At 37.7% G+C, this 26,991-nt stretch overlaps 1 protein-coding gene across 3 annotated transcripts in view; it reads right to left on the minus strand.

Moving 5' to 3' along the window:
- The window catches only part of BEND6 (BEN domain containing 6), a 54,624-nt gene that overhangs the window by 16,583 nt on the left and 11,050 nt on the right, over nt 1–26,991 (minus strand). For 2 of the 3 annotated variants that reach the window (XM_046640604.1, XM_046640606.1), the window contains exons 2-3: nt 12,959–13,178; nt 7,117–7,294 (exon numbers count right to left, since the gene is read on the minus strand). In XM_046640604.1, the coding sequence (XP_046496560.1) occupies nt 7,117–7,294; nt 12,959–13,078 (298 nt within the window). In that variant the 5' untranslated portion in view covers nt 13,079–13,178. The remainder of the gene's footprint in view (nt 1–7,116; nt 7,295–12,958; nt 13,179–26,991) is intronic. The other variant, XM_046640605.1, reaches the window with a different exon arrangement.

Here is a 26,991-nt window from a genome sequence, read left to right on the forward strand (position 1 = left end):
ACAGTTGTTAGCCCAGGTGCCAATCTTTAAAAAAAAAAAAAAAAGGTAGCTACTAGATTTTGGACACCTTTTATGTACCAGGTATTTATTTTTAAAATTTTTTTTAAATTTAAAGATTGGCACCTGAGCTAACATCTGTTGCCAATCTTCTTTTTTTCCCCCTTCCCCTCCCAAAGCCCCCCAGTACATGGTTGTATATTCTGGTTGCAGGTCCTTCTAGTTCTGCTATGTGGGATGCTGTCTCAGTATGGCTTGATGAGCGGTGCCAGGTCCACACCCAGGATCTGAACTGGCGAAACCCCGGGCCGCCAAAGTGGAGCGCACGAACTTAACTACTCAGGCTTGGGGCCAGCCCCTGCGTTTATTATTTTTTAAATAAAGTAAGGCTTGTAATGAAAAACAGTAGTCCTCTGCTCTATCACTCACCACCCAGGCCATAAATTCCAGTCCATTTACCTGTTTCTTCATAGTCTTAATAATATGCATATACAGCTATTTCTTGATTTTTTTCCACATTCATATAGTTATTTATTGACTTCCAACTCTGTAATATGGCAATGTAGCTCTCTTTCAACTTCTTCCCAAGCCACAAAGAAACACACACACGTAGTAGCCACATGCAAACATATGCATACATTACATGTGCTCTTCTCCTTTTCCATCATTTTAGTATAGTGGTAGCACAATTGTTAGTTCAATAAATATCGTGCTTACATTATTATAGTGATGACAATTCCTTTCCTTTAAAACATGATTTTTCCCCCTAGACTTAATAATGATTTCATTTTTTTAGTTTGCTTATTATTATTATTTTTTTACTGTTTCTCTCACACATCTCTAAACTTCCTACCAGAGGTGTAAAATCTCCTTTCAGTATGTTTGGATACATCAATATCATCTATCAATTTCATATTTTTCTTGGAGATATCTCTCCTGGAACCTTCTGTACACCTCCACAATCTGGACTAGCTGCTTCTAGGCCATTGTATACTTCATTCTGGAGCGTCCCTTCACTATCATTCTGTGGCTCCTCCTTGTCTCTCTCCTGAATTGGACCACCTGTTTTCTGGATACCTATCTTTCTCTTTCCAGATTTACCCTCTCATTTTGGAGGAGCTCATCCTCCATTAGCTTTTGAAAAAGAAAGCATGAAAAGTAGATTACTGAGAATTTGTAAGTGTGAAAATATTATTCTACCCTCACACTTGGTTGATAATTTCACTGGGTATAGAAGTTGAGGTTTAAATTATTTCCCTTCAGAATTTTGAAGGCATTGCTTAATTATCTTGGAGCTTTCAGTGTTCCTGGTGAAAAGCCCAGTGCCATTCTGATTCCCAGTCCTTAGCATGTGACATGCTTGTTCTCTCTGAAAGCATGTGGATCTTCCCTTTACTTCTGGTGTTCTGAAATTTCAGTGTTATGCCTTGGACAAGTCTTTTTGCCTTTGGTGGTATCCTATAATCTAGAAATTTGTGTTCTAGAAATTTATTGTATTTTTTTGTTATTGTTGTGACTTCTCCCTCTTGTCTCTTCTCACTTTTAGGACCTCTTGTCTTTGGCTGTTCAACCTCCTAGACTAATTCTCTATTTTTCCTAATCTTTTCTATTTTCCTTTTCTTCGTCTTGTTGTTCCAGTATGTACAAGATTTTCTTAACTTTAACTTCCAGACATTTTATTGAATTTCTAGGTTGACCCCCCACCTCGTTCTTTGACTATTCCTTTCTTAAACTACCCCATTCTTGTTTTGTGGAGCTTTCTTCTCCTCCCTGCATTGTCTCTGTTTCCTTTGACCTTATTTTTCTCTTTGTTTGTCTTGATCTCTGTGTTCCATGTTAAAGGATTTCCTCAAATGATCACCCCTTCCCTCAGCTGTGCCCAGCATCCCTGAGTTCATAGCTCTCCTGAGAGAAAACCTCCACCTTCTGCTGTGGTGAAGAGTGGGAGTTGAAGGCTACATGGGAAGAATGTGTGGCGTTGTGGCCCAAAAGGGTCTGTATGTAGGTTTTTCAATGACTCCTCCAGTTTTCTCCCTTTCACGGGTACAGTTCCTAAACCTTTTGTAGTTCTCTGGTGTGATTTGGCTTAGGTCTTTTTAATTTCTTTGCCTCTATCCACTCCCCACCCCCATCATAGACACTGAGCTTTCGGATTTCTCCATATTTAATCAGTCACCACTCATCAATCTGCCTTTCAGCTTCTAAAATTTTATTGACCTCTTCATCTCCTGTGGTCTTCTCTTGTGTTTTCTTGGTCCTTGTGCTTTTATGCATTTTAAGCTTATTTTTTTGTGGGGTTTCAAGAAAGGAGGGAGAGTCACACATATTTAACTTAAGCTTTCTGCCATTTTTAAGTGAACCTGGGCAAAACTTAATTGATTTTTGATTCTTTACTAAAATCTCATTAGTCAAGAGTTGAGTTTTCAATTGATGCTTTGTTTTTCTTAGGTACACATTTGTTCTCTATAAATAATTACAATTTAATACCCTTCTATACAATAGATAGATCACCTTTTTCCTTTTACATCTTATTGTGCTGGTCAGTTGTGGCCCACAAGATATGTTTCAAATGCTTAACACATACACAAATAGCACACACACCTTTGCCATTCTGAATGTCTAGAATGGCATAAATATTCTGCCATTTTTCTTAGCTAGTAGGCTTTGTAAACAGAGAAACAGCCCTGCTTTTTAGTTCAAAGAGTTACAGGAACATTATTGAACACTCTTCTCTCGGACTTCTTTCTTATTTGGATTATATGTGAAACTTCACCTCTCTGGTATCTTCCTAGTTGCTAACTGTAGCTTCACAAGGAGACTTACTATGGCCATGCTATTTAAAATTGTAAAACACCCCCTCTCCCTCACATCCCAATCCTCCCCTGTTTTTTCCCTAGCACTTATCATCAGCTAACATATTAGATAATTTGCTTATTATTTTTCATGATTTTTCACTGTATTGTCCCACTAGAATGGATATTCCATGAGAGCAAGGATCTTTGTTTGCTTTGTTCACTGGATTTTCCTAGGTACTTAGAACAGTGCCTGACATATAGTAGGACTTTATAAATATTTACTGAGTGAATAATGCATGCATGAATACTGTAGCTGCAGTTGGCAGTTCCTGACTTTTCCTGTTGCTTGAAGTCCACTCAATAGCCAACTTTACTACTTGGTTTCTAGGGGTACACTGTAGTGTGTGTGTATGGAGGGGGACAGACGTACACAATATTATGTATATTAAGTACATAATAGATTATCTAGAGTTATAAGTGTCAAAGAAGAAACAAAGCAGGGGAGGAGGACAAAAAATATTGGGGGGAGAAAGGTTGAAATTTTAGATGGGACGGGGGAGGTCAGGGAAAAGATGAATTCACAGTGAGGACTTGAAGTAAGTGAGGGTGCAAACCAAGTGGTTATCTGGGGGAAGAACATTCCAGGCTGAGGGAATGGCCAGTACAAAGACACTGTAGTAAGATCACGTCTGATGTCTTCAAAGGGAAAGCAAGTGGTCGAGTGTGGCTGGATCACAGAGAACGTGGGGGAGAGCAGTAGAAAATACAGCCAGAGAGGTGAGTGGAGGGGAGGTGGCCAAATCACGTGTGGACTCAATGATCATAAAGCTGACTTCGGTTTTACCCTGAGTGAAATGGAAATGCACTGAAAGGTTCTGAAGAGAGGAGGGACATGAACTAATTTTGTTTAACAGTCTCATTCTTGTTGCTGTGTTGAGAATAGACTGCAGAGGAGCAACAGCAGAAGTAGTGACACCAGTTAGTGAGCTGCCATAATAATCTGGGTGAGAGAGAATGGTGGCTTGGACCAGAGTGGCAACAGTGGGGGTGGTCAGAAAGATTGTATTCCAGAAATACTCTGAAGGTAAAGCCAGTAGGATTTGCCAAAGGACAGAGTGAAGGTGTAAAAGAAATACAGAAATATAAGATAACATTATGGGTTTTGGTTTGAGAAACTGGAACAATGAAGTTAGCATTAACCAAGATGAGGAAGAAAGAGAGAAAAAGATTGAGTGAGAAGGTCAGGAATGTGGTTTAAGACATGTTAGTCTGAGATGCCTATCAGTCATGTCAAGTACAGAGTTGGACATTGAGTCTGGAGGTAAAGGGAGAAGGGCAGTCTGAAGATATAAATCTGAGAGTCATAGCTTACTGATGGACTTTAACACCATATAATTAGGTGTGATCACCTATGGAGTGAATGCAGATAGAAAGGAAAGAAGTCCAAGGACTGAGCCTGGGGCATCATCAAATATTTAGAGGCTAAGATGATGAAGTGAATCAGCCAAATAGACCGAGATGGAAAGATCAGCAGTGTAGGAGGAAAACTAGTGAATGTGGTGTCCTAGAAGCCAAATGGAGAAACTTTTTCTGAGAAAAGAGAGATAACCAAATGTATCAAATGCTGGTAACAAGGCCTTTAAGATAACCATTGAGAAATGACCTTTCGGGTTAGCAATATGGGATGCTATGAGTTGAACTGTGCCCCCCCAAAAAGATATGTTGGACTCCTAACTCCCCAGACCTCAGAATTTCCTTTTTTGGATCAGAGTCTTTACAGATATAATCAAGTTAAAATGAAATCATTAGAGTAGATTCCAATCCAATATGACTGGTGTCCTTATAAAAAGAGGAAATTTGGATATAGAGAGACAAGTACACAGGGAGAACCCCATATGAAGATTGGCGTTTAGCTGCCTCGAGTCAAGGAACAACCAGAAGCTAAGAGAGAGGCCTCCTCTAGTGCCTTCAGAGGGAGCAGGGCCCTGCTGATACCTTGACTTTGGAATTCTAGGCTCCAGAACTGGGAGACAATACATTTCTGTTGTTTAAACCACTCAATCTGTGCTACTTCGTCACTGCAGCCCCAGCAAACTGATATACGGAGGTTATTGTTGATGATGAGAAGAGAAGTTACAATGGAATAATAAGGCCCTAATTGAAGTGGGATCCAGAGAGAATAAAAGGGGAAAAATTGAACACAGTGTGTAGAGTCAAGTCATTTAAGGAGTTTTCCTATAAAGGGAAGGAGAGAAATAGGGTGGAGGGTGGAAAAGCAAATGGCCTGAAAGAAGGGTTTTTTTTTTAAATGGGAGAAATAATAGTATGTCTAATGCTAATGGGAATGATTCATTAGTAGAGGAAAACTTGATCTTGCAGGAGAGAGGGGGGGACAATCTCTGGAGCTATGTCCTTGATTAGGCGAAAGAGAGTGGGATCTGATGCAGAGATGGAGATATTTATTGCCTTTGGTTGGACAAGAGGATAGGTCCTTCATGAGACAGAGGAGAGAATGAGTAACAGGAGTGGGGCACACAAGCACAAGTGCAGGGAGATGACAGTCTCTTCTTATCCTCCAATTCCTCAATGAAGTAGGAAGCAAAGTCGTCAACTGAGATGAGGATATGGGAGGAGGTGTGGGAAGTTGGCAGAGACAGGAGAAAATGAAATGGCAATCCAGGAGTGTGGGAGAGAAAAGAAACTGGTCATAGTAGGTGATTCTTTTCATATACTATTGAACCTGATTTGCTACTCTTTCATTTAGAATTTACTCATCTAATTTATAACAAAAATTGGCCTAATAATTTTATTTTTCAGGGTTTTTGTGTCGAGATCTGGTGTCGATAAAAACAGAGACAATAACAACTACCGTTACTGAGCACCTGTCATGTACCAGGCTCTGGCTAAAGCATTTCTTCCAATTAGCTCATTTAATCCTCGTAGCACCAAGGACATAATGGATTGCCCCCATTTAGTAGATGAGGAAATCGAAGCTGGGGCTGAGGGCACAGTAAAGTGACATGGCCAAAGGTGTACAGCTAGTGAGCAGAGTTGGGATTCAAACCAAGGTCTGGAACTTCAGAATCAATACTTTTACCCAGCAATTTATGCTAACTTTATAAACTAGCTTGTCATCTTGCTCTAAGTTCTGGAACATACCATATAAAGATAAGGATTATCTGTTCTTTGAAAGTCGCAAAAAACTCACCAGGAAAAACCATCAGTTATAAAAATGCAATATTTAAAGTGGAAAAAATAAAGAGAAAATGGCTTCTTGATAAGTGGACTCACTTCCACTCACATGTGGCTGTTTCTACTTAAAACTATGAAGCCTTCAATTTAATAAATACGCTTAGGAAAGCATGTCAGCCATTTCTCTGTCAACCTGTCTGTCTCTCCCCATGTTCTATATGTCTCCTATCATTTCTGCTTCCAAAAATATCGTGGAAATGTCCTCTTTCTTTCCATAGCCCTCGCCCTAGGCTAGGCTGCCATCACGTTAGTCTGGGTGACTGCAATACCTTTCAAGAGTGGTTCGTCTCCGCATTCTTTCTCGTGCCACTTGTATTCACGCTGTACACAGCAGCCAGAGGGATTTATCATCAAAGTGTTCTGCGTATTTACTGCTTTACAACAGAATGCTGCCCAGCATAGGAAATAATTGCCAATATTCAGCTGTACAAAGTAATGCATGGTGCTTAACTATAAATGGGAAACATAATTTTTGAAAAATAAACAAACATAATATAGGATCCTACAAAAAGGCGTTATGCCAAGTGGCTTTTAATTTGCTTAGGCTGATCTTTCTCCTTTATAAGTCTTCCATGGAATGTGATTATTTTCCCAAACAACTACCCTCAACCCCAAAACTAAAATTTAATATATGGAATCTTTAATTCCTGTGGTTCTTTAATGGATCACAACAGGCCCCATTTTCTAGTGCTTTCCCTGGCAGAGGAGAGTGAGATAAGCACATCATGAACACCTTAACATATTTGTTCTTACTAATCTTTTCTCTTTAGAGCCTAGCACAGTGAGTGACCTATATTAAATGCTCAATAAATATCCACTGAACATGAGTAAGTGAATACAACACTGGTATTGGGTAGGAATAATCTAAAATTCTCTAAGTGATAAACTAGAGGCTTCAATAGAGTGTTTTCGTATTAAATTATGTAATCATAGATTTTCTAAAAATGTGATTTTTGACTTTTTCTCTAAGTTGCTGATTTTCTTTTTCATTCTTGACAGCTGATTTGAAATACTTTTCACTCATCATGCATTGTCTCTTTCATCTAAAAATGTCAATTTTCTCCAAGTTTACCTTGAAGCATGACCAAAGACTGTCGAAGTCGACTGTTTTCTTTCCGGGTGTTAGTTAGCTTTTGTTTCAGGCTTTTTATTTTCGTGCACAATTCCTCCTTCGACAATTCTGCTAAAGGCTCTTCATCGTCACTGGAGCTCTCACCTGGCAGAAAGGCATTTCCAGAATACGGGTCTCTCTAAAATACAAGAAAGGCACAATAAAAGAAGCTTCAAAGCGACTTTAATGGTTTACCCCATGTTCTGTATGTTGAAGGGACTTAATCAGACCTACAAATTCTTGCTCTCCCAGGCACTTCCTGCTCCAGGAGAGGAGCTGGGTCCTAACTAGTGATCTAGCCTCAGCTTTGTCTTCCTCTATCCAGGGGAGCTCGGAATAAGGGAAGACATCAAAGTTTCATGCTCACGTCTCTTGTGAAGTGGAAATCAGGATTCTGACTTTCTGCCCAACTTCAGTGAAAAAGATAAAGTAGAAAAATAGTATAACAGAGTAGAATCAACCAGACCCCCATTCAAATCTTTGTAAGTCATCCTCAACCTCCATTTCTCCTCTAAATCCTCATTCACAGCCTCTCTATTGAGACTATGCCATGAGGCCAATTTTGGGGTTTATTGTGTGAGAGAAAGCAGAGAGAAGATTCACCTAGAACAAAGCATTCATGATTACCTTTTAGTTTTAAAAATCATTTTTAAGGCCAATAGCAAGACAATAGTCTGAAAACATATGCATTTGAGATGTAAAATCCAGGCTGTGTTGAGACAGAAAAGAATTTTCTCAAATTAACAAGCTGGCCTTTGTATGTGCATATAAATCCAAATCTGGGAAATTGGAGCATAGAATAGAATTTATAAAGATCTAAATCTAGAAACCTGGAATATAAAGTTTTTAAAAATAAACCTTAGAGTAGAAGAGATAAAGTCATGACATAAAGAAAGATTCTACTATACAAGAGGGAAAAGACGTTCTGGTTCCAGGAGGAGGAGCCTGAGGAATGAGGAAGTCAGGTTCAAGTGTCTTTGCTCTTCCTGCCCCCATGTTTTGGAGTAAGGGAGATGGACCACAGGGTGGGGGTCTATGAGAGAAACACCCAGATAAATGGGGGGCGATCCCAGAGCAGCAAAGCTCTCTCCTTGCTTCTCAGTGCATTATTAACTCCCTAAACAGGCCCCATGTCCAGCATAACATCAGGGCAACATGGTACCTCTCTGGGCCATAACTCAGAAATGGCCAAAATTGCAGTGTAGACAAATGGACCAGAAACAGCATCCAGACGCCTCCGAGCTCATGCAAAGCAGCTAGAGAGTCCAAACAGTCCCTGTGTCCTGGTCAGAAGATAGGTAAGTGCTGAGGGGACTGAGGAAACAAATCGTTTAGTATGTAGACAGAGGCTACAGGGTGTCAGACCCATACAGAAGGTGGCAGTGGGTGCAGGGTCGCAAACTTTAGCAGCCGGTGCCAATAGAACCCCCAAGGGATCTGGAAGGATGGGCAGTATGTCAACAATAACACTACTGGACACCTAGGAACCAGGCAGGAAAGTTAGAACCTCACAGAGGACTGGCTGCCCCTCCCCAGATGCTGGGAGGCTATGGAAGACTCCTGAAACCTGGGTCACTTCCCAGAAAAAAATAGAAAGTTGGGGAGGGTAAGAATCTAGGATCCACTGAGGCTTAAATCCTGAAGTGACTGAAATTATACTAATAGCTCGAAGGGACTTTTAAGAACTAGGACATTCTAACTGTAATTCACTGTGAATGGACAAGGTTATGCCTTTTTTCCCGTCTCATCAAGAAGAGATGGAGAATTGAAAGTCAGATGAGATCAGTTATAGAAAATACAATTACATTTTTATATGATTTGTAATGTATATATTCAACCTGACTCTTTATAAATATACAAATAGATGTATCTGTGTGTACATTTCATTATTATATCTATGTGTGTATGTGACAAATATACATAATGGTCATGAAAATTACTATTATCATATGTGGGCAAGTAGCTAAAGTATTCATATTAGATATATAATCCCTAAAGAAAAAAATGATAGGTTTGATTAAATAGAAATGAAGGATTTAAAAAAAAACGGAAGGATGCCTATTGAGACCATAGTTCTATGGAGAGTAATCGGAAAAAAATAGAGTGTATAGTCTAGTTCTTGCCACTTTTAACAAGTTCTACAAGACATAAATGAAATTAAGCAAAAGCTAATCCATTTGTAAGCCTCAATGGAAGACAGAGTTAATAGACAAACATCAGCTTGGGAGAAGATATTTGCAAAATCTAAAACCACAAGACTAATTTCTAAAATAGATAAGGTATTTGTGCAAATCAATAAAAATAGAACAGGAAACCCACCAGAATAGACTAAGAAACCCAACAGAAAAGATAAAAACCCAAAAGAAAAATGGACAGTGCAGAGACTGCTAGCTATCTCCAGGTGTTTGCTCTCCCATTCTTCTGCAGTAATACGTTTTAGCTGGGCAGGCAGCTGTCAGCTAAAGATTACAATTCCCAGATTCCCTTGCAGCTCAGTGTGGCTATGTGACTAAGTGTCCGCCAATAGACTATGAGTAGAAGTGATATGTACCACTACTGGATCGTGACCTTAAAAGGAATGGGCGTGCCTTCTCCTGCATATATTCTCCTTTTTTCTGTTGGCAGAGAAGAAGGCACAATGGTGGGAGCAGGAGTGGTCATCTTAGACCCAGAGATAGAGGCTGTGTGTTGAGGAAGGTAGATCAACAAGATAAGAGGGATCCTGGGAGCAGCCCCATGGCCAAGCGGTTAGGCTCGCGTGCTCCGCTGTGGCGGCCCAGGGTTCTGCTGGTTCAGATCCTGGGCGCAGACATAGCACCACACATCAGGCCATACTGAGGTGGCGTCCCACATAGCACAACCAGAAGGACCTACGCCTAGAGTATACAACTATGTATTGGGGGCTTTGGGGAGAAGAATAAGATAAGGAAAAAAAAGAGGGATCCTCCACACTGAGGAGCTGCCATAGCAACCCTGGGTTGCTCTTGCAGTTATGCGAAAGGGAAATAAACTTCCATCTTATCTAAGCCACTGTTCTATTTGGGTCTTTTTTACAGCTTTTGCAACATTCATGATAACTAATGCAGATTTTGGCACGAGGAGCAGGATCCCCCACACCTGACATTTGTTTGGGTTACTTAGAGGACAGGCTGTGGGCAGAAGAGCACAAGGACAACATGCTGGAAAGCCACTGACTCCTGTTAGACCTTGGTGACACATTTGTTAAAACTGTCACATGGAAGGCAGACCACGTGCTTACTGAGCCTGGAAAAAGAAAGAATGTTGGTGTGTATCAGTGACTTCTTCTCGGGGCTAGCCAGATTGCAGAGATGGAAGGTTTTCTCCTTCTGTCTGCATTTAGAATGCAGCCTGCAATCTAAGTTGACTGAGAGTGCAGTAACGTTAAATCTTCAAGGTTCCAAAAAGCCAATTATGTACTTCTACATCTAAATAGCAGGAGGTAAGACTGACCTCAAGCTTTCTCAAGAGCTTCTCTTTAAGTGTTCTCTGCCAGACGCTGAGATCTAGCCCAGTGGTAAGCATCAGACTGAGTGTGTTACCCTCAAGCCTTTTGTTTCATATGGCCATTAGGTAAGTTGGAGAGAAAAGAGGCTGAGCACAGATGCCATATTAAAAAGAGGAGAGGTTTCAGGCTTCTTTGCGACCAAATAAGATTGCTGGCTGTAGTGACTTGCAATGGAACCAAATAGAATAAATAATTTGGAAAGCTATTATGTTTTTGAGGAAAACAAATTGCTAAAGAAATCAATAGTGGCCTGCAAGAGCATGTGACTATTTTACCCCTTTAAGAACCACTGGGCCCCCCAAACCTGCACCAGCAAATTGAAAGAAGATATTTTCTCCCATCAATTGCCAAAAATATGAAATATGGATAAAAATGCTAAGTACTGCTAGGGAAGTGCAAATATAGGAACCCCGGAACCCCTCCTGCAGTGCTCCTGGGCGTTTAGACCAATGTGGACATTCTGGAAAGCAATCTTATAGTATTTAGGCAAAAGAACTAGCAAGAAACATATAACTTATAAGCCATAAATCACCCTCCTATGTGTTTATTCCAGGGAAATTCTCACACTGTTTCTTAAAAGGACATGCATGAGGATATTTATTTTGTCATTATTTGTAGTAGCAAGATGCTGGTGTTCATCACTGGAGGAGAGGATAAGTAAAATATGGTGCTATGTGGGAGTTAGACACAATGGATCAGATGTATAATAGCAATATAGATAGATGCTGACTGAAAAATCAGAAACAGATTGAGGTGTATATTATGATACCAACATACTACTAACTGATGTCTCCATAAAGTTTTACAGTGCAGTGTGATCTGTGAAAAGAAAAAGATTGGAAACAAGCCATATCCATCACAGGGGACTAGTTAAATAAAGAATGGTACTTGCACACAGTGGAATAATATGCAGCTGTAAAAAAGAGAAAGTTCTTGCATACTAGTGGAAAGATCGTCAAAATATGTTAAGAAAAAAGCAAAGTACAAAGGAACATATCTGGTAAGTGACTTTTCATACAAAAAGGGGATAAGAATATCTATATTTGCATTTGCTTTATTTGAACAAAGAGACAATGGAAGGATAAATAAGAAAGCAATAAGTATGGTTCCCTGTAGTAGGGGGGTGGGAGGTGGGAACAGGGTGGATGTGAGACAGGGATGAAAGTGGGACTTTTCACTGTTTGCCTTAAAAAAAAAAATCTATCTATATATATCTATGTATATATCTATATAGCAGCCTTTGACTTTTTTATTATGCAAAAAAGCTTCATTTTTACATTTAGCTTTCTGATTCTGTGCTTGTGCCTTCAACACTGTCACAATGATATCTGCTCCTCAATAAGGAGCATGCTTGGTCCTGTCATGGACACGTTTAGCACACATGGAATGTGGGCACTGCTGACATGTTTTTTGCTTTAGATAACCTCATTAGAATTTTAGGTCTCAGGGATGAACTCCTTAAAGTTGTCCTGAGCACACTCCACACGCAGATTTTGGTGCTTCCCCAGCTTTCTTGGTATAAAGGTATAAAATAATTCTACTACTAGGGGTCCAAAATAGCCTAGTTTTGTTAGAGGCCATATTGTTGGCTAGCCTGCGACAGGCTGCCAAATGCTGGACCATTCTGAATGCCTCTAGGCACCGTCCCCAGGAGACTAAAAAATATTTTAAACCGTGAGAATGTACATATTATTTCAAAAATTAAATAGGAATATATGCCCATAAAATACTACATCTGTTACAAAGACACACAAATAAAAAGATACAGAATAAACACATTGATAGGTTGTCCAAAGTGTAGGAGGAGAATGGGAGAGGGGAATTCAGATCAAAAAGGAATTAATGAATAAATAAAAATAGGAAAGAGGCCATTGACCAAACCAGTGATGAGGATGGGCCTTCAACTGGAGTAAAAAGAAAAGCAAACAGAAAATCTTAAAGACGTATTCCAATGTCTCCGGTATTTTTTGAGAGGAAAAAATATTTTCTGACAGTTTTCTCACCTTTTATTTCCCAGAATATCAAGGAAAGTTTGAACAATGGCATAATAGGCCATACTTAAATAGAAGCAGGTAAAATGTCTTTTGAGTATGTTTCTAACTCAACTTGTTCAACATTAAAAAAAGACTATGGAATTTTATTCCCTCAGTTGAATAAATAATTAAAGGGAAGAATAAATTAATAGAAGAGGGGAAAGTACTAATAAATTATGAAAGGAATTATGCAATTATGGAGGACCTAGATCATAAAATTATATCAAGGTAACAGAACACCCACCTGTCCTTTATCCATGTCACAATTTGCGTTCTCTGAGTCCATTGTCTCCGTCCTTTTCCTCTTCCCTTTTCTAAGAGCTTGGGTATCAGTAATTTCATCTGTCTGCAAGATCTTCTGCATTTTCTCAGTTAGTCACCAAAGGTTTTCTGAAACTGTAGGAGGAGGGAATGCCCATGTAGATGATGCTATTCTCGACGTAGCCTAAAAGTTAATGTTTTTCCTTATAAAACAAAAACAAACAAAAAATGGGATATACAGTGTATTTCCAACTGTAGGTTACATAATGGCACTAACCACTCAAGTAAATCACTTTTACTAAACCTTCGTATCATTCTTTCTCCCACTGACAAACTTAGTACACATTTTCACTTGATTCAAAAAGTCTTTCAATTTCATCATCATCACAAGCGTGTCATGTTTCTAGCATGTGCTATACAGTGAGTTGTCACTTATAAAATCAAATATTGTAAAATGTTTCCATCTTCACAATTTTTTTCTTGTCAGTTATGAGAAGTCTAAAAAACAAAGTAGAAACATTATAAATTTATGCAAACAGTATTTCAGAGGACTGAAGTTATATATCTTTAGGAAAAAGACACTAATAATAGTAGATCTCATCAGGAACAAAATATTCCAAGGGAGATCAATAAGAACTGCTTAAAAGTTTCTTTTTTTCTAAAAACTCTAAAGTTTTGGGATGGAAGATTTTCCTTGGTGTAAACTTAAGAATTGTACCATAAAGAATGGAAAAAAAAATTGAAAGGCAGTAACATTTCGTAAAAATTTTAAGAGACAATCATTTTTCAAAACCTGATAAAGCAGATGATAGTTCTTGGGTAGAATAGTGTCGAAATGATCAAATCTAACTTTTGCTAGGTACAGATGACACAGCGCATTTGGTCTTAGCATCCTTATTACTTGCATATATTGGTTTGTTTTCATAAAAAGATATTTAATTATAAATAGTAAAACTTTAACTACAGAAGGGAATGAGCTTAAAGGGACTTCAACAAATATATGGACTGTTGAGCAGAAGGTAACATATGTTTCTTAGCAAATTACACTAAGTTGCTTTCTAAATTGCTTTAGAAAATATGGTTCTTTTACTTGTTTTAAGAAAAACTCATATTCTCTACTCCAAGCATAACATGATATTTGGGATGGTTTTGCCAAAATTGCTTAATCAACTCTTTGAAAATTTACTTTAGGTTTTCAAATACATGAATAGTACTTGAGCTAACATCTGGGACTGGACTGCCTATCTGACCCATAAGTGTCAGAGATCTTACCTAGAACCAAGCTTTATTAATAATTTCAAAGATACGAGCAATCAAGAGGCACAGGCAGAGTAGGGAGAGGTCTAGGACATCCTGCTTGCTTTGGGGGTCCTTCCTTCTGTGGAAATTAGTAAAAGAAACCTTAACTAAAGAGGAGTGGGGAAAGCCTGTAGGAGGAGCTCTCATGCCCTCTCATAGGATGTCAATGACACCAAACAGGAAGAGACCAGGTGCTTGCATCTTCCACAGGAAGTAAAATTACTTTACTACTAAAGGAAGATTTCCCTCCCCACCCAGCCAATGAGAAATGCCACAGCTCAGCCAATGAGAAGCCATTGCCACCCTGAACTGTTATTCTCCCTCAATGCACTTTGGTTTAGAACATCCCCTCCCTATTCCCCGGTTTTCTCTATAAAAGCAGCTCTCCTCCTTTGTTTTCTGGATTTTCCTATGGTTTGCGGTAGCATGCACATCCCAAATTGCAATTCTTTTGGCAATTCCCGAATAAACTTGTTTTCAGGATAACATACCAAGCGAATTTGTTTTTTAAGTTGGCACTTCTCACATCGTATAGGTACTCCATGGTCTAGAATAATAGCTGAGGCCTCTAAATGAAGTTTGAGGGTCACTTCACACAGTGAGGCGTGTTTAAGTTGTGACACATCTCCATTTTATACCTCAGAGTTGTATAGGTTGCATAACCTTCTCCAAGGAGTTATAAATCCGTAGATTCTAGGTATGTTTGTCAAAAGCAACCCTAAATCAGGGATATACAATTAAGAGCACTCCACAGATTAAAAACTCCACTCCTAGCAAATATAATTAGTCTACTTACTCAGAGCAAGGTCGACAAACATTTTCTGTAAAGAGTCAGATAGTAAATATTTTAGGCTTTGTAAGCCAAGAAGCAAAATTGAGGATATTATGTAGGTACTTATACAGCTAGAGGGAAAATAAATTTTCCCAATTTAAAAAAAAATTTTACTGGTTTCTTTTTTAAATTTTTTATTATTTTTTTAATTGCAGTAACATTGGATTATAACATTATATAGCTTTCAGATGTACATCCTAATATATTTCAAATTCTGTGTAGATTACATCATGTTCACCACCCAAAAACTAATTATAGTCCATCACCTCACATGTGAGCCTAATCACCCCTTTTGCCCTCCCCCGCCCTTCCCCTATGGTAACCACCAATCCAATCTCCATTGCTATGTGTTTGTCGTTGTTTTTATCTTCTACTTATGAGTGAGATCATACAGTATTTGCCTTTCTCCCTCTGACTTATTTCACTCAGCATGATACCCTCAAGGACCATCCATGTTGTCACAAATGGTCGGATTTCATCATTTCTTATGGCTGAGTAGTATTCCATTGTGTGTATATACCACATCTTCTTTATCCATTTGTCCCTTGATGGGCACCTAGTTTGCTTCCAAGTCTTGGCTATTGTGTATAATGCTGCAATGAACATAGGGCTGCAAGTATCTTTATGCCTTTGTGTTTTCAAGTTCTTTGGATAAATACCAAGCGATGGGACAGCTGGATCATATGGTAGATCTATTCTTAATTTTCTGAGGATACTCCATACTGCTTTCCATAGTGGTACACCAGTTTGCACTCCCACCAGCAGTGTATGAGGGTTCCCTTCTCTCCACATCCTCTCCAACACTTGTTGTTTCCTGTCTTGTTAATTATAGCCATTGTGACCGGAGTGAGGTGATACCTCATTGTAGTTTTGATTTGCATTTTCCTGATGGCTAATGATGTTGAGCATCTTTTCATATGCCTGTTGGCCATCCGTATATCTTCTCTGGAGAAATCTCTGTTCAGATCTTTTGCCCATTTTTTAATTGGATGTTGGTTTTTTTGTTGTTGGGATGTATGAGTTCTTTGTATATTTTGGATATTAATAATCCCTTATCTGATATGTGGTTTGCAAATATCTTCTCCCAATTGTTAGGTTGTCTTTTTGTTTTGTTGATGGTTTCCTTTGCTGTGCAGAAGCTTTTTAGTTTGATGTAGTCCCATTTGTTCATTTTCTCGTTTGTTTCCCTTGCCTGGTCAGACATGGGACTTGAAAATATGCTGCTAAGACCCATGTCAAAGAGCATACTGCCTATGTTTTCTTCTAGAAGTTTCATGGTTTTAGGTCTTACATTCAAGTCTTTAATCCATTTTGAGTTGATTTTTGTGCGTGGTGTAAGGGAATGGTCTACTTTCATTCTTTTGCATGTGGCTGTCCAGTTTTCCCAACACCATTTATTGAAGAGACTCTCCTTTCTCCACTGTGTGCTCTTGGCTCCCTTGTCAAATATTAGCTGTCTATAAATGTGTGGGTTTATTTCTGGGCTCTCGATTCTGTTCCATTGATCTGTGTGTCTGTTTTTATGCCAGTACGTGCTGTTTTGGTTACTATGGCTTTGTAGTATATTTTGAAATCAGGGCGTGTGATACCTCCAGCTTTGTTCTTTTTTCTTAGGAATCCTTTGGCTATTTGGGGTCTTTTGTTTTTCCATATACATTTTAGGATTCTTTGTTCTATTTATGTGAAAAATGTTGCTGGAACTTTGATAGGGATTGCGTTGAATCTATAGATTGCTTTAGGAAGTATGGACATTTTATTGATGTTGATTCTTCCAATCCAAGAGCATGGAATATCTTTCCATTTCTTTGCATCTTCTTCGATTTCTTTCAACAATGTTTTATGGTTTCAGTGTACAGATCTTTCACCTCTTTGGTTAAGTTTATTCCTAGGTATTTTATTCTTTTTGTTGCAATTGTAAATGGGATTGTATTCTTAATTTCTTGTTCTTCTACTTCATTGTTAGTGTATAGAAACGCAACCGATTTTCGTATGTTGATTCTGTATCCTGCGACTTGACTGTATTCATTTATTGTTTCTAGAAGTTTTTTAGTGGATTCTTTAGGGTTTTCTATATATAAAGTCATGTCATCTGCAAAGAGTGACAGTTTCACTTCTTCTTTTCCAGTATGGATCCGTTTTATTTCTTTTTCTTGCCTGATTGCTCCGGCTAGGACTTCCAATACTATGTTAAATAAGAGTGGTGACAGTGGGCATCCTTGTCTGGTTCCTGTTCTTAGGGGGATAGCTTTCAGTTTTTGTCTGTTGAGAATGATATTTGCTGTGGGTTTGTCATATATGGCCTTTATTATGTTGAGGTATTTTCCCTCTATACCCATTATATTCAGAGTTTTTATTATAAATGGATGCTGTATCTTGTCAAATGTTTTTTCTGCATCTATTGAGATGATCATATGATTTATTCTTCATTTTGTTAATTTGGTATATCACGTTGATAGATTTGTGGATGTTGAACCATCCCTGCATCTTTCCCCAAATTTTTATTCATAAAATTGAAAATATACTAAGAATAATTGAGTACAGTTTTTTGTAAGACAGATCTATGATTGAGAATGGAATTAAAAACAAAATAACATCTTGTTTACTTGGGGTTCAAAGTATTCCCTACCATCAAAATCAATTGCAAATGCTCATTGTTAATGGTAACCTGCAATAAGATTTTACATATTTCATCTCTGAAAATGTCTTTCATCTGAGAGGTAGTTTCATATACTGATATTAATCCACGAGCTTATAATTTTCTTAATTGAGAAAAATCACATAACATAAAAATCACCATTTTAACTAAGTGTACGTTCAGTGGCTTTTTAGTATATTCACAATATCATACAACCATTACTAAGAAAGTCCATACCTCCCAATATGAGCTTATAATTTTAATTGACATATTCATCTCTTAGTAGAGTTTTATAGAATTCTGTTAAATTCTTTTGATAGTCTTTTAGTGAGTCATTATATTGCAGATTAATTACTTCCAATTAAAGTTAGGTGGAAGCTCTTCAATTGCACAGTTAAGTGTATTTCGAAATATGGAAATTTCTTTTGCATTTGCATTGAAATCTGAAAGACTGTGCTGTAACTGTAATTTGAACTTGAAAAATATATCCAATATAAATCTGAGTGGGGATGAACATCTCATTTCTTGTTTTAACTTTTGACAGCAAGGGAAGTGTATAAAGCAGGTTGACATTAATTATGAGCCACACACTAGTTATTATTGAAATGACTTTACCTCAGTGAAAGTTTTGCATGTATTCCTTGTTTTGTCTCCTAATTTTGTCTCATAATTTGTTAATGACTTCATTAAGAAACATTATCAAGCATGCAGCAACAGCTAATTTCCATTCAGTGTTCCATAAGAGTGGTTGAGGGCACTTCTCATTTACAAAAATTACTGTCTTGGCCCTGAGTTCAAACATTTTCAGTGGAACTTCACCACTGCTAAGCTATCAAAAAGCAGGGCAAGTTAGAATATTCAACTTCTATTTCTGAAAATCTGCATGGAACTGATGATAGTCAAGTCCACAAGAATGAAGTTCATCATTGACACTACTGGTTCAATAATAAATGAGATTTTCAGAAATTGCCATGGTGATCTTAAAATTTATATGGAAATGCAAGAGATTCAGAATGGCCAAAACAATCTTGAAAAATTTGGAAAACTCACCCTTCCAAATTTCAAACCTTACTACAAGACTACAGTAATCAGGACAGTGTGGTACTGGCATAAGGATAGACATATAAATCATTGGAATAGAATTGAGAGTCCAGAAATAAGCCTTTATATCTATGGTCAATTGATTTTTGACAAGAATTCCAAGACAATTAAATGAGGAAAGAAAAGTCATTGCAACAAATGTGCTGGAACAACTGAATAGCCATATGCAAAAGAATGAATCTTACCTCACACTATTCACACAAATTAACTAAAAATTTACGTTTAGAACATAGAATTAAATGAGTTCTAAGAACTAAAACTATAAACTCTTAGAAGAAAACACAGGAGTAAATTTTGTGACCTTGGGTTAGGCAATGATCTCATAGATATGTCAACAAAAATATTGTTTTCACAAATGATACCATCAAGAACGTAAAAAGACAACCCATACAATGGAAGAAGACAGATCTCATTGTCTACAGGATATCTAAAGAACACTTACAACACAATAATAAAAAGATAACCCAATTTGTTAAATGGGCAAAGGATTTAAACAAAGAAGATAGACAAGTAGCCAATAGGCACGTGAAAAGATGCTCAATATCATTAATCATCACAGAAGTATACATAAAAACTATGATGAGATGCCACTTCATATCCACTAAGATGTTTATAATAAAAAAAAGACAGAAAATAACAAGTGTTGGTAAAGATGTAGGGAAATTGGAACCCTCATCCATTGCTGGTGGGATTGTAAAACAGTGCAGCCGTTTTGGAAAACAGTCTGTCAGTTTCCTAAAAAAGTTAAACATTGAGTCACCACATGACACATCAATTCCACTCTTAAGTATATACCCAAGAGAAATGAAAACATACATCCACACAAAAACTTGTACACAAATGTTCATAGCAGTATCATTCATAATAGCTAAAAAGTGTAAAAACCCAAATGTCTATCAATTTATGGATAGATAAATAAAATGTAGTATATCCCTATAGTGAAACACTATTCAGCAATAAGAAGAAATGAAGTTCGGATACATGCTACAACATGAGTGAGCCTTGGAAATGTTAACGCTAAGTGGAAGACATGAGTCACAAAAGACCACACATCATGTGATTCCATTTATATAAAATGTCAAGAATAGTCAAATATATAGAGACAGAAAATAGATTAGTGGTTTCTTAGGGGTGAGAGATTGGTGGCAGTGGAGGGAGGAACGACTGCTTATGGGTATAGTGTTTCTTTCAGCGGGGACACAGATGTTTTCAAAAAATTGTGGTGATGGTTGCACAACTGTGAATATATAAAAAAACATTGAATTGCATACTTCAAATGGGTGAATTGCATGGTATATGAATAATATTTCAATAAAGCTATTTAAAAACATAGAGGAGGTTCAAATATTTTCTGCAAAGTATCTGCCAATGAATAATAAAATAACTAGGCTTTAAACACCCTATATTTTCACAAGTTTTGTCAATTTGTTCAATAAGCCTTTTTCTGCTCTACACACATTTTACCACCATCAGTTGTAACGCATCTTAGTAGATTCCACCTCAGGTTGTACTGAATTAGTGTTTTCTCAACTTCTTTGAATATATTCTCTCCTATAGTTGTTTCACAAAGACTATTCACGGAAGCTAATTTGTCAGTCACTCTAAACTCAGCAATTACTCCCCAAATAAACAAGAGCTAAGCAATATCAGTAACACCTGTTGACTCATCAAGAGCCAAGAAAAACCTCAGTCATTTGCCTGGTTTTTTAATTGATCATTATGTTGCTCCCGATGTCCTCAGTTCTTTGAGCAACTGTTTTTCTGAATGGTAATACCCTTACTTAAGGTAATCTTTTTCTGGGCACCTCTCTTCAGCTCCTGCAACCAAGCATGATTTCATTAACTCACTATCGGTAAATGGCTTTCCTTGCTTGGCTAACAAATGAACCACTCAGAAACTTATTTTGGTTGCAGACTCATTTTAACTTTTTCTTTTTTGTGAAGAAAGTCTGCTGTGATATTTCATTTTAAATTTTCTAATTTTTCTGACTGTTGCTGTCCTGTGAGTTGGAAATCTTGTGATGAGTGCTTAGTTTGGTGATGTTGACCTATATCATGTTCTTTGAGCACAGCTAGAGTGTCACTGTATAATAAACACCTTTATAAGAAACTTTGCCACCTCATTTGATAACAAAAGAATCCACATTCCACTCTGATTTAAAAGCACTAAGGCCATTTTCCTCTTTTTCTTTTGTTTTGACATGATTGGCAAGCATTGGCAATAAAAAAACAGAATACCGTGCCGTGGTAGGACAATAGGCATGACATCACAACACTGTCAGCTCTTTGTAACTGCATCACTGTGATGTGTGGGGCACTGAGCAGCAGCCAAAGTGATGAGACTGCCCCAGATGGTCTCTGACACAACTGCTCTGCTCTGCCCTCGAAACATGAAAGCAGCCACAGGAAATATGGAAACACAGAAGCGTGGAGGTGTCCCAATAAAACTTTATTTATGGACGCTGAAACTGGAATCTTATATAATTTTCACATATCATGATATGTCACCCTTATATTATTTTTTTCAACTGTTTAAAACTGTAAAAAACGTTCTTAGCTTACAGGCTGTACAAAAATAGGTGGCAGGCAGATGAGCAGTAATTTGCTGAACCCTGACCTATGGGCTCAGTTATCATATTTAAAAGGAGTTGAAACTGTATCATCTGTTCTCTTTTCTTTCATCTTCCTTTCTTTTCCTAGACAGCAGACCAGCTGCTTTAACTTCTTTCTCCCCAGTGCCTTACTTCACTGCACATTATTACTAATAAGCTAAGAATAGTACTTGAGAAACACAGTACATAGCCTATAAAATCCTACAGCAAATTGTTATTATTTGAAAAAACTGAATTTTGCCAGATTTAACAGATAAGGACTTGTTAAATACTATCTAGTGATGGTGACGGATGCCTGAGTCCTGGTTCACTGGGGTTGCTGATAACCCCAGGGTGGGGGAGGGGGAATGAGGAGCTATTGTTTAATGGGCATAGAGTTTCAGTTTTGCAAGAGGAAAAGAGTTCTGGAGATGGATGGTGGTGACGATTGCACAACAATGTGAATGTACTTTATGCCCCTGAACTGTACACTTAAAAAATGGTTAAGATGGCAAGTGGGACTTCATCAGACTAAAGAGCTTCTGCAAGGCAAAGGAAACCAGGATCGAAACAAAAGACAACCCACCAGTTGGGAGAAGATATTTGCAAATAATATATCTGACAAGGGGTTAATCTCAATAATATGTAAAGAACTTACACAGCTCAACAGTAACAAAAACAAACAACCTGATCAAAAAATGGGCAGAGGATAGAACAGACATTTCTGCAAAGAAGATATACAGATGGCCAATAGGCACATGAAAAGATGTTCAACATCACTAATTATCAGGGAAATGCAAGTCAAAACAACACTAAGATATCACCTTACACTTGTTAGAATGGCTATAATCACTAAGACAAAAAGCAACAAATGTTGGAGAGGATGTGGAGAGTAGGGAACCCTCATACACTGCTGGTAGGAATGCAAACTGCTGCAGCTACTATGGAAAACAGTATGGAGATTCCTCAAAAAGTAAAAATAGAAATACCCTAAGAGCCAGCTATCCCACTACTGGGTATCTATCCAAAGAACTTGAAATAAACAATTCAAAGTGACTTATGTACCCCTATGTTTATTGCAAAGTTATTCACAATAGTCAAGACATGGAAGCAGCCCAAGTGTCTATCGACTGATGATTGGATAAAGACGATGTGGTATATATACACAATGGAATACTACTCAGCCATAAAAAAGACAAAATCATCCAATTTGCAACAATGTGGATGGATCTTGAGGGTATTAGGTTAAGCGAAATAAGCCAGACAGAGCAAGACAAACACCACATGATTTCACCCATATGTGGAATATAAACACCTGGACAAAGAGGACAATTCAGTGGTTACTGGGGGAAAGGGGCAGGGGGAGGGCACAGGGGGTGAAGGGGCGCACTCATATGGTGACGGACAAGTAATAATATACAACTGAAAGTTCACAATGTTGTAAATTATTATGAACTCAATAAAAAAATGGTTAAGATGGTAAATCTTATGTGTTTTTACCATAATTTAAAAAATTGGAAAAGAATCAGTTTATAAAAACATAGTTTTGGTAACATCCCTAACTGTACTAGAATTTTCTCCTGCTGATATGATTTGGTTAAAGAGCAAATCCTCAAACACACAACTCATTCAAGATCAACTAGAATGGACATATCAGACCCCTTTTAGAATGACTACTTTTCAGTAGATCTCAGGCCACTACTGATATTCACAAACTGATGATTCAATGTATACATTATTACCTGCCAATTAGCAAATTCAGAAGGGATATTATGAAAATGGCTATATGTTAAACACTACTAGTTCCTGATAGTAAAAAATTCACCATGTAGTTATCTTCCCTCTTTATTTTTTTTTTCCAACAGAAAGAATTTCATTAATCCCCCAGATAGTCATAGGGGGCAAGATTGAACATAACCACAGCCATGAGAACCCCTGAGACACACGGGAACCCCCAAGACACATGGTTGGATGAATAATATAAGCCAATGGCTTTTAATCTTTTCTTTGACTGTAGCTCACAATTAAATATATGCTTATATTTTGATCTAGGAAACACACAGATAGGCATACACACAAAACTAAAACAAAATTTCATGAAACATGCTCACTTTTACTATATCTGATGAGGTCGCTCAGTTTCTGTTCTATCTGCTGTATTTTATTTCACTTTTAAAAGTGCTGGTTATACCATAAGGCTTCTAGAACAAAACGTAGGCAGTACACTCTTTGACATCAGTATTAAAAGGATCTTTTCAGACACCATGTCTTCTCAGACAAGGGAAACAATAGAAAGAATAAACAAATGGGACTTCATCAGACTAAAGAGCTTCTTCAAGGCAAAGGAAAACAGGATTGAAACAAAAAAACAACCCACTAACTGGGAAGAAATATTTGCAAGTCATACATCTGACAAAGGCTTAATATCCATAATATGTAAAGAACACACACAACTCAACAACAAAAAATCAAACAACCTGGTGAAAAAATGGGCAGGAGACATGAACAGACATTTCTCCAAAGAAGATATATGGATGGCCAATAGGCACATGAAAAGATGTTCATCATCACTGATCATCAGGGAAGTGCAAATCAAAACTACACTAAGATATCACCTTACACCCATTAGAATGATAAAAATAACTAAAACAAATAGTAACAAATGTTGGAGAGGTTGTGGAGAAAAAGGAACCCTCATACACTGCTAGTGGGAATGCAAACTGGTGCAGCCACTATGGAAAACAGTATGGAGATTCCTCAAAAAATTAAAAATAGACCTACCATATGATCCAGCTATCCCACTACTGGGTATCTATCCAAAGAGCTTGAAGTCAGCAATTCCCAAGGTCCCATGCACCCCAATGTTCACTGCAGCATTATTTACAATAGCCAAGACATGGAAGCAACCTCAGTGCCCATCAACAGATGATTGGATAAAGAAGATGTGGTATATATATACAATGGAATACTACTCAGCCATAAAAAAGAACAAAATCTTGCCATTTGCAGCAACATGGATGGACCTTGAAGGAATTATGTTAAGTGAAATAAGCCAGGTAGAGAAGGACAATCTCTGTATGACTCCACTTATATGAGGAATTTAAAAATGTAGACAAAGAGAACAGATTAGTGGCTACCAGGGAAAAGATGGGGTGGGGGGTGGGCACAAAAGGTGAAGGGGTGCACCTACAACATGACTGACAAAGAATAATGTACAACTGAAATTTCACAAGATTGTAACCTATCATTAACTCAATAAAAATTAAATTTAAAAAAGTGCTGGTTACAGCACATTAAATTGATTTCATAATTCACTAAGTGGTTATACTTTGTAGTTTGAAAAACAACATTCTAAGCAACATTCAAATTATAAACACATAATATCTAACAAATAAGACATAAAGGGGAATTTTGTAACTAATGAAAGCACATGATGTTAATAAAAAATGTAAATTCTTAATGCATCTAGGTTTACTTTTAATAAATCAATGATACAATTAATGCAAGAATTCAAAAATGCAAAAGTCACCTATGAAAGTCTCAGAAACAAAGCCGCCAAACTTATGGAAACCAAACGAATGTCAAAATGTAATTCAGGTGTCTTATCTTCCTTTGGATTTAAGTGTAACTTCTCTATTATGAATTAAATAAAAATTGTGAGAGGCAAGTACAGCACTACAATAAAACCTAAGTACCCTTTCACAATTTTCAAAAGTTTGGGATTGCTTTCTCTACATATCAGTTTCAGAATGTACAGACATAAAAGGTTCCTTGCAGCACTTGGGTCAGAATATGAACTGAAGACTTCCCTCTAAGTGAGTTCCAAAGTGCCAATGCAATTCTAAATATTCAGTGGCAGTTTTAATGTTCCCGGGGAGATGGATTACTAGTTTCAGTCTAGTTCTAGCAAGGTGGGACATGGGGGAGGAAGATGTCCATATTATTAAAAAAAAGTTATATATGCAAGAGGAAGAGAAATCAAGATCGGAATGGTTCTGAATGATTGGGTGCTTCTCCTGCAGTACCCACAGCACTCTATTGAGCAAAGCAAGAGCTTAGATGGCTTTCTCATCGAAGTGTTCCTGACTCCTGGATAGAAATTACTAGGTTTTACTAATGTCCATTAGGAAGCATTTCAACTTACTCCTTTTACTCCCTCCATTTCCAAATGACATCAGACACATTTTCAATTTTGAAGTTGTTTCAGCAATATCCCAATTAAAAAGATGACCAATATACTCTAGGATGGTTCAACAATGCTGCCAAACTCTGATTGCCTTATAGTCACGTGCAGTCAACCATGGACCATACATATGATGGTGGTCCCCTAAGATTAGCACTATATAGCCTAGGTGTGTAGTAGGCTATACCATCTAGATTTGTGTAACTCCAGGAGGGGAGGAAGAAATTTTCTTCTACCCTTCTAGGTGCTTCTAGATAGTCTAAGAATTAAGTTGACAGGAGACAGATTAACAAGAGAAAAAGGTTTAATAACATGTATACATGGGAGAAACGCAGGAAAACCAAGTAACTTGACAAAACGGCTGAAGCCCTCACCTTAAATGCCACCCTCAGCTAAAAACAAAAGAAGATGCTGGGTGTGGGGAGAGTCAGATATTTCAAAGGGAAGGAAGGCAATTCACAGGTAGGTGAAAAGGAATAAACATGTGGAAAACAAGTGTTTGGCCACACAGAAACAGAAGAACACAGAAGGGAGCCCAGCAAACAGACTTTTGCAGGTTCCTCCCCGTCTACCACCTAGTTCATGCTACGCTAAGGCGAGAGCTCGCTTCCCTAGACGGGTTTTTTTAAATCCGAATTCTTTTTGGCAGTTAAGGGGGAAGTAACAAGAAAAACTTTGACTCTTTTGTTTTTTAGAAATAATCAGCCTAAAATAATCCTCATTTTAAAGAGACACATTTTGGAGTGGTAAATTTTGTGCCCCTCAGTAGTCTATTATGTTTGCACAATGACGATGTCCCCTAACGACGCAGTTCTCATAACATATTCCTGTTGTTAAATGACACATAACTGTTCTTAGACTGGACTGGAGACTATGCATGAGTCTAAGAAATGTTAAGAATGTCTGAGGGACTAAAGACTTGACTCATTTTCAACTTTCCATGATGGGAAAGGAAAGAAAAACATTCTTATCTGGCCGGAGTTTGTGGATGTAATTTTGCTGGAGCCAATTTAACTAATAAGCAGTGATATCATGCATCGTCAAGTATGTAACCATTATCTAGGAAAGGAATTCATTTAGCTCCCTATCACACCCTATGTGACCTCCTCAGACCTTCCCAAGCCTGTGTCCTTCACTTAATAAGAATAAAAATATAGCTAACCTTTATTGAGTGCTTACTATATATAAGGTACTGTTCTAAGTATTTAACCTGTACTAACTTGTTTGATTCTCACAGTTGCTCTCTGGGATAGATACAACTATTCATACTTTACAGATGAGGGAACTTGGGTTCTTAGTGGACCCTGGCAACCACGCCAAGTTGCTAACCCGTTCGCAGGCTAAAGAAGGACTCTAGAGCCAGAACTTAGAAAGT

Source organism: Equus quagga, chromosome 15, assembly GCF_021613505.1.
Source record: "Equus quagga isolate Etosha38 chromosome 15, UCLA_HA_Equagga_1.0, whole genome shotgun sequence".
NCBI classification, from domain to species: Eukaryota; Metazoa; Chordata; class Mammalia; order Perissodactyla; family Equidae; genus Equus; species Equus quagga.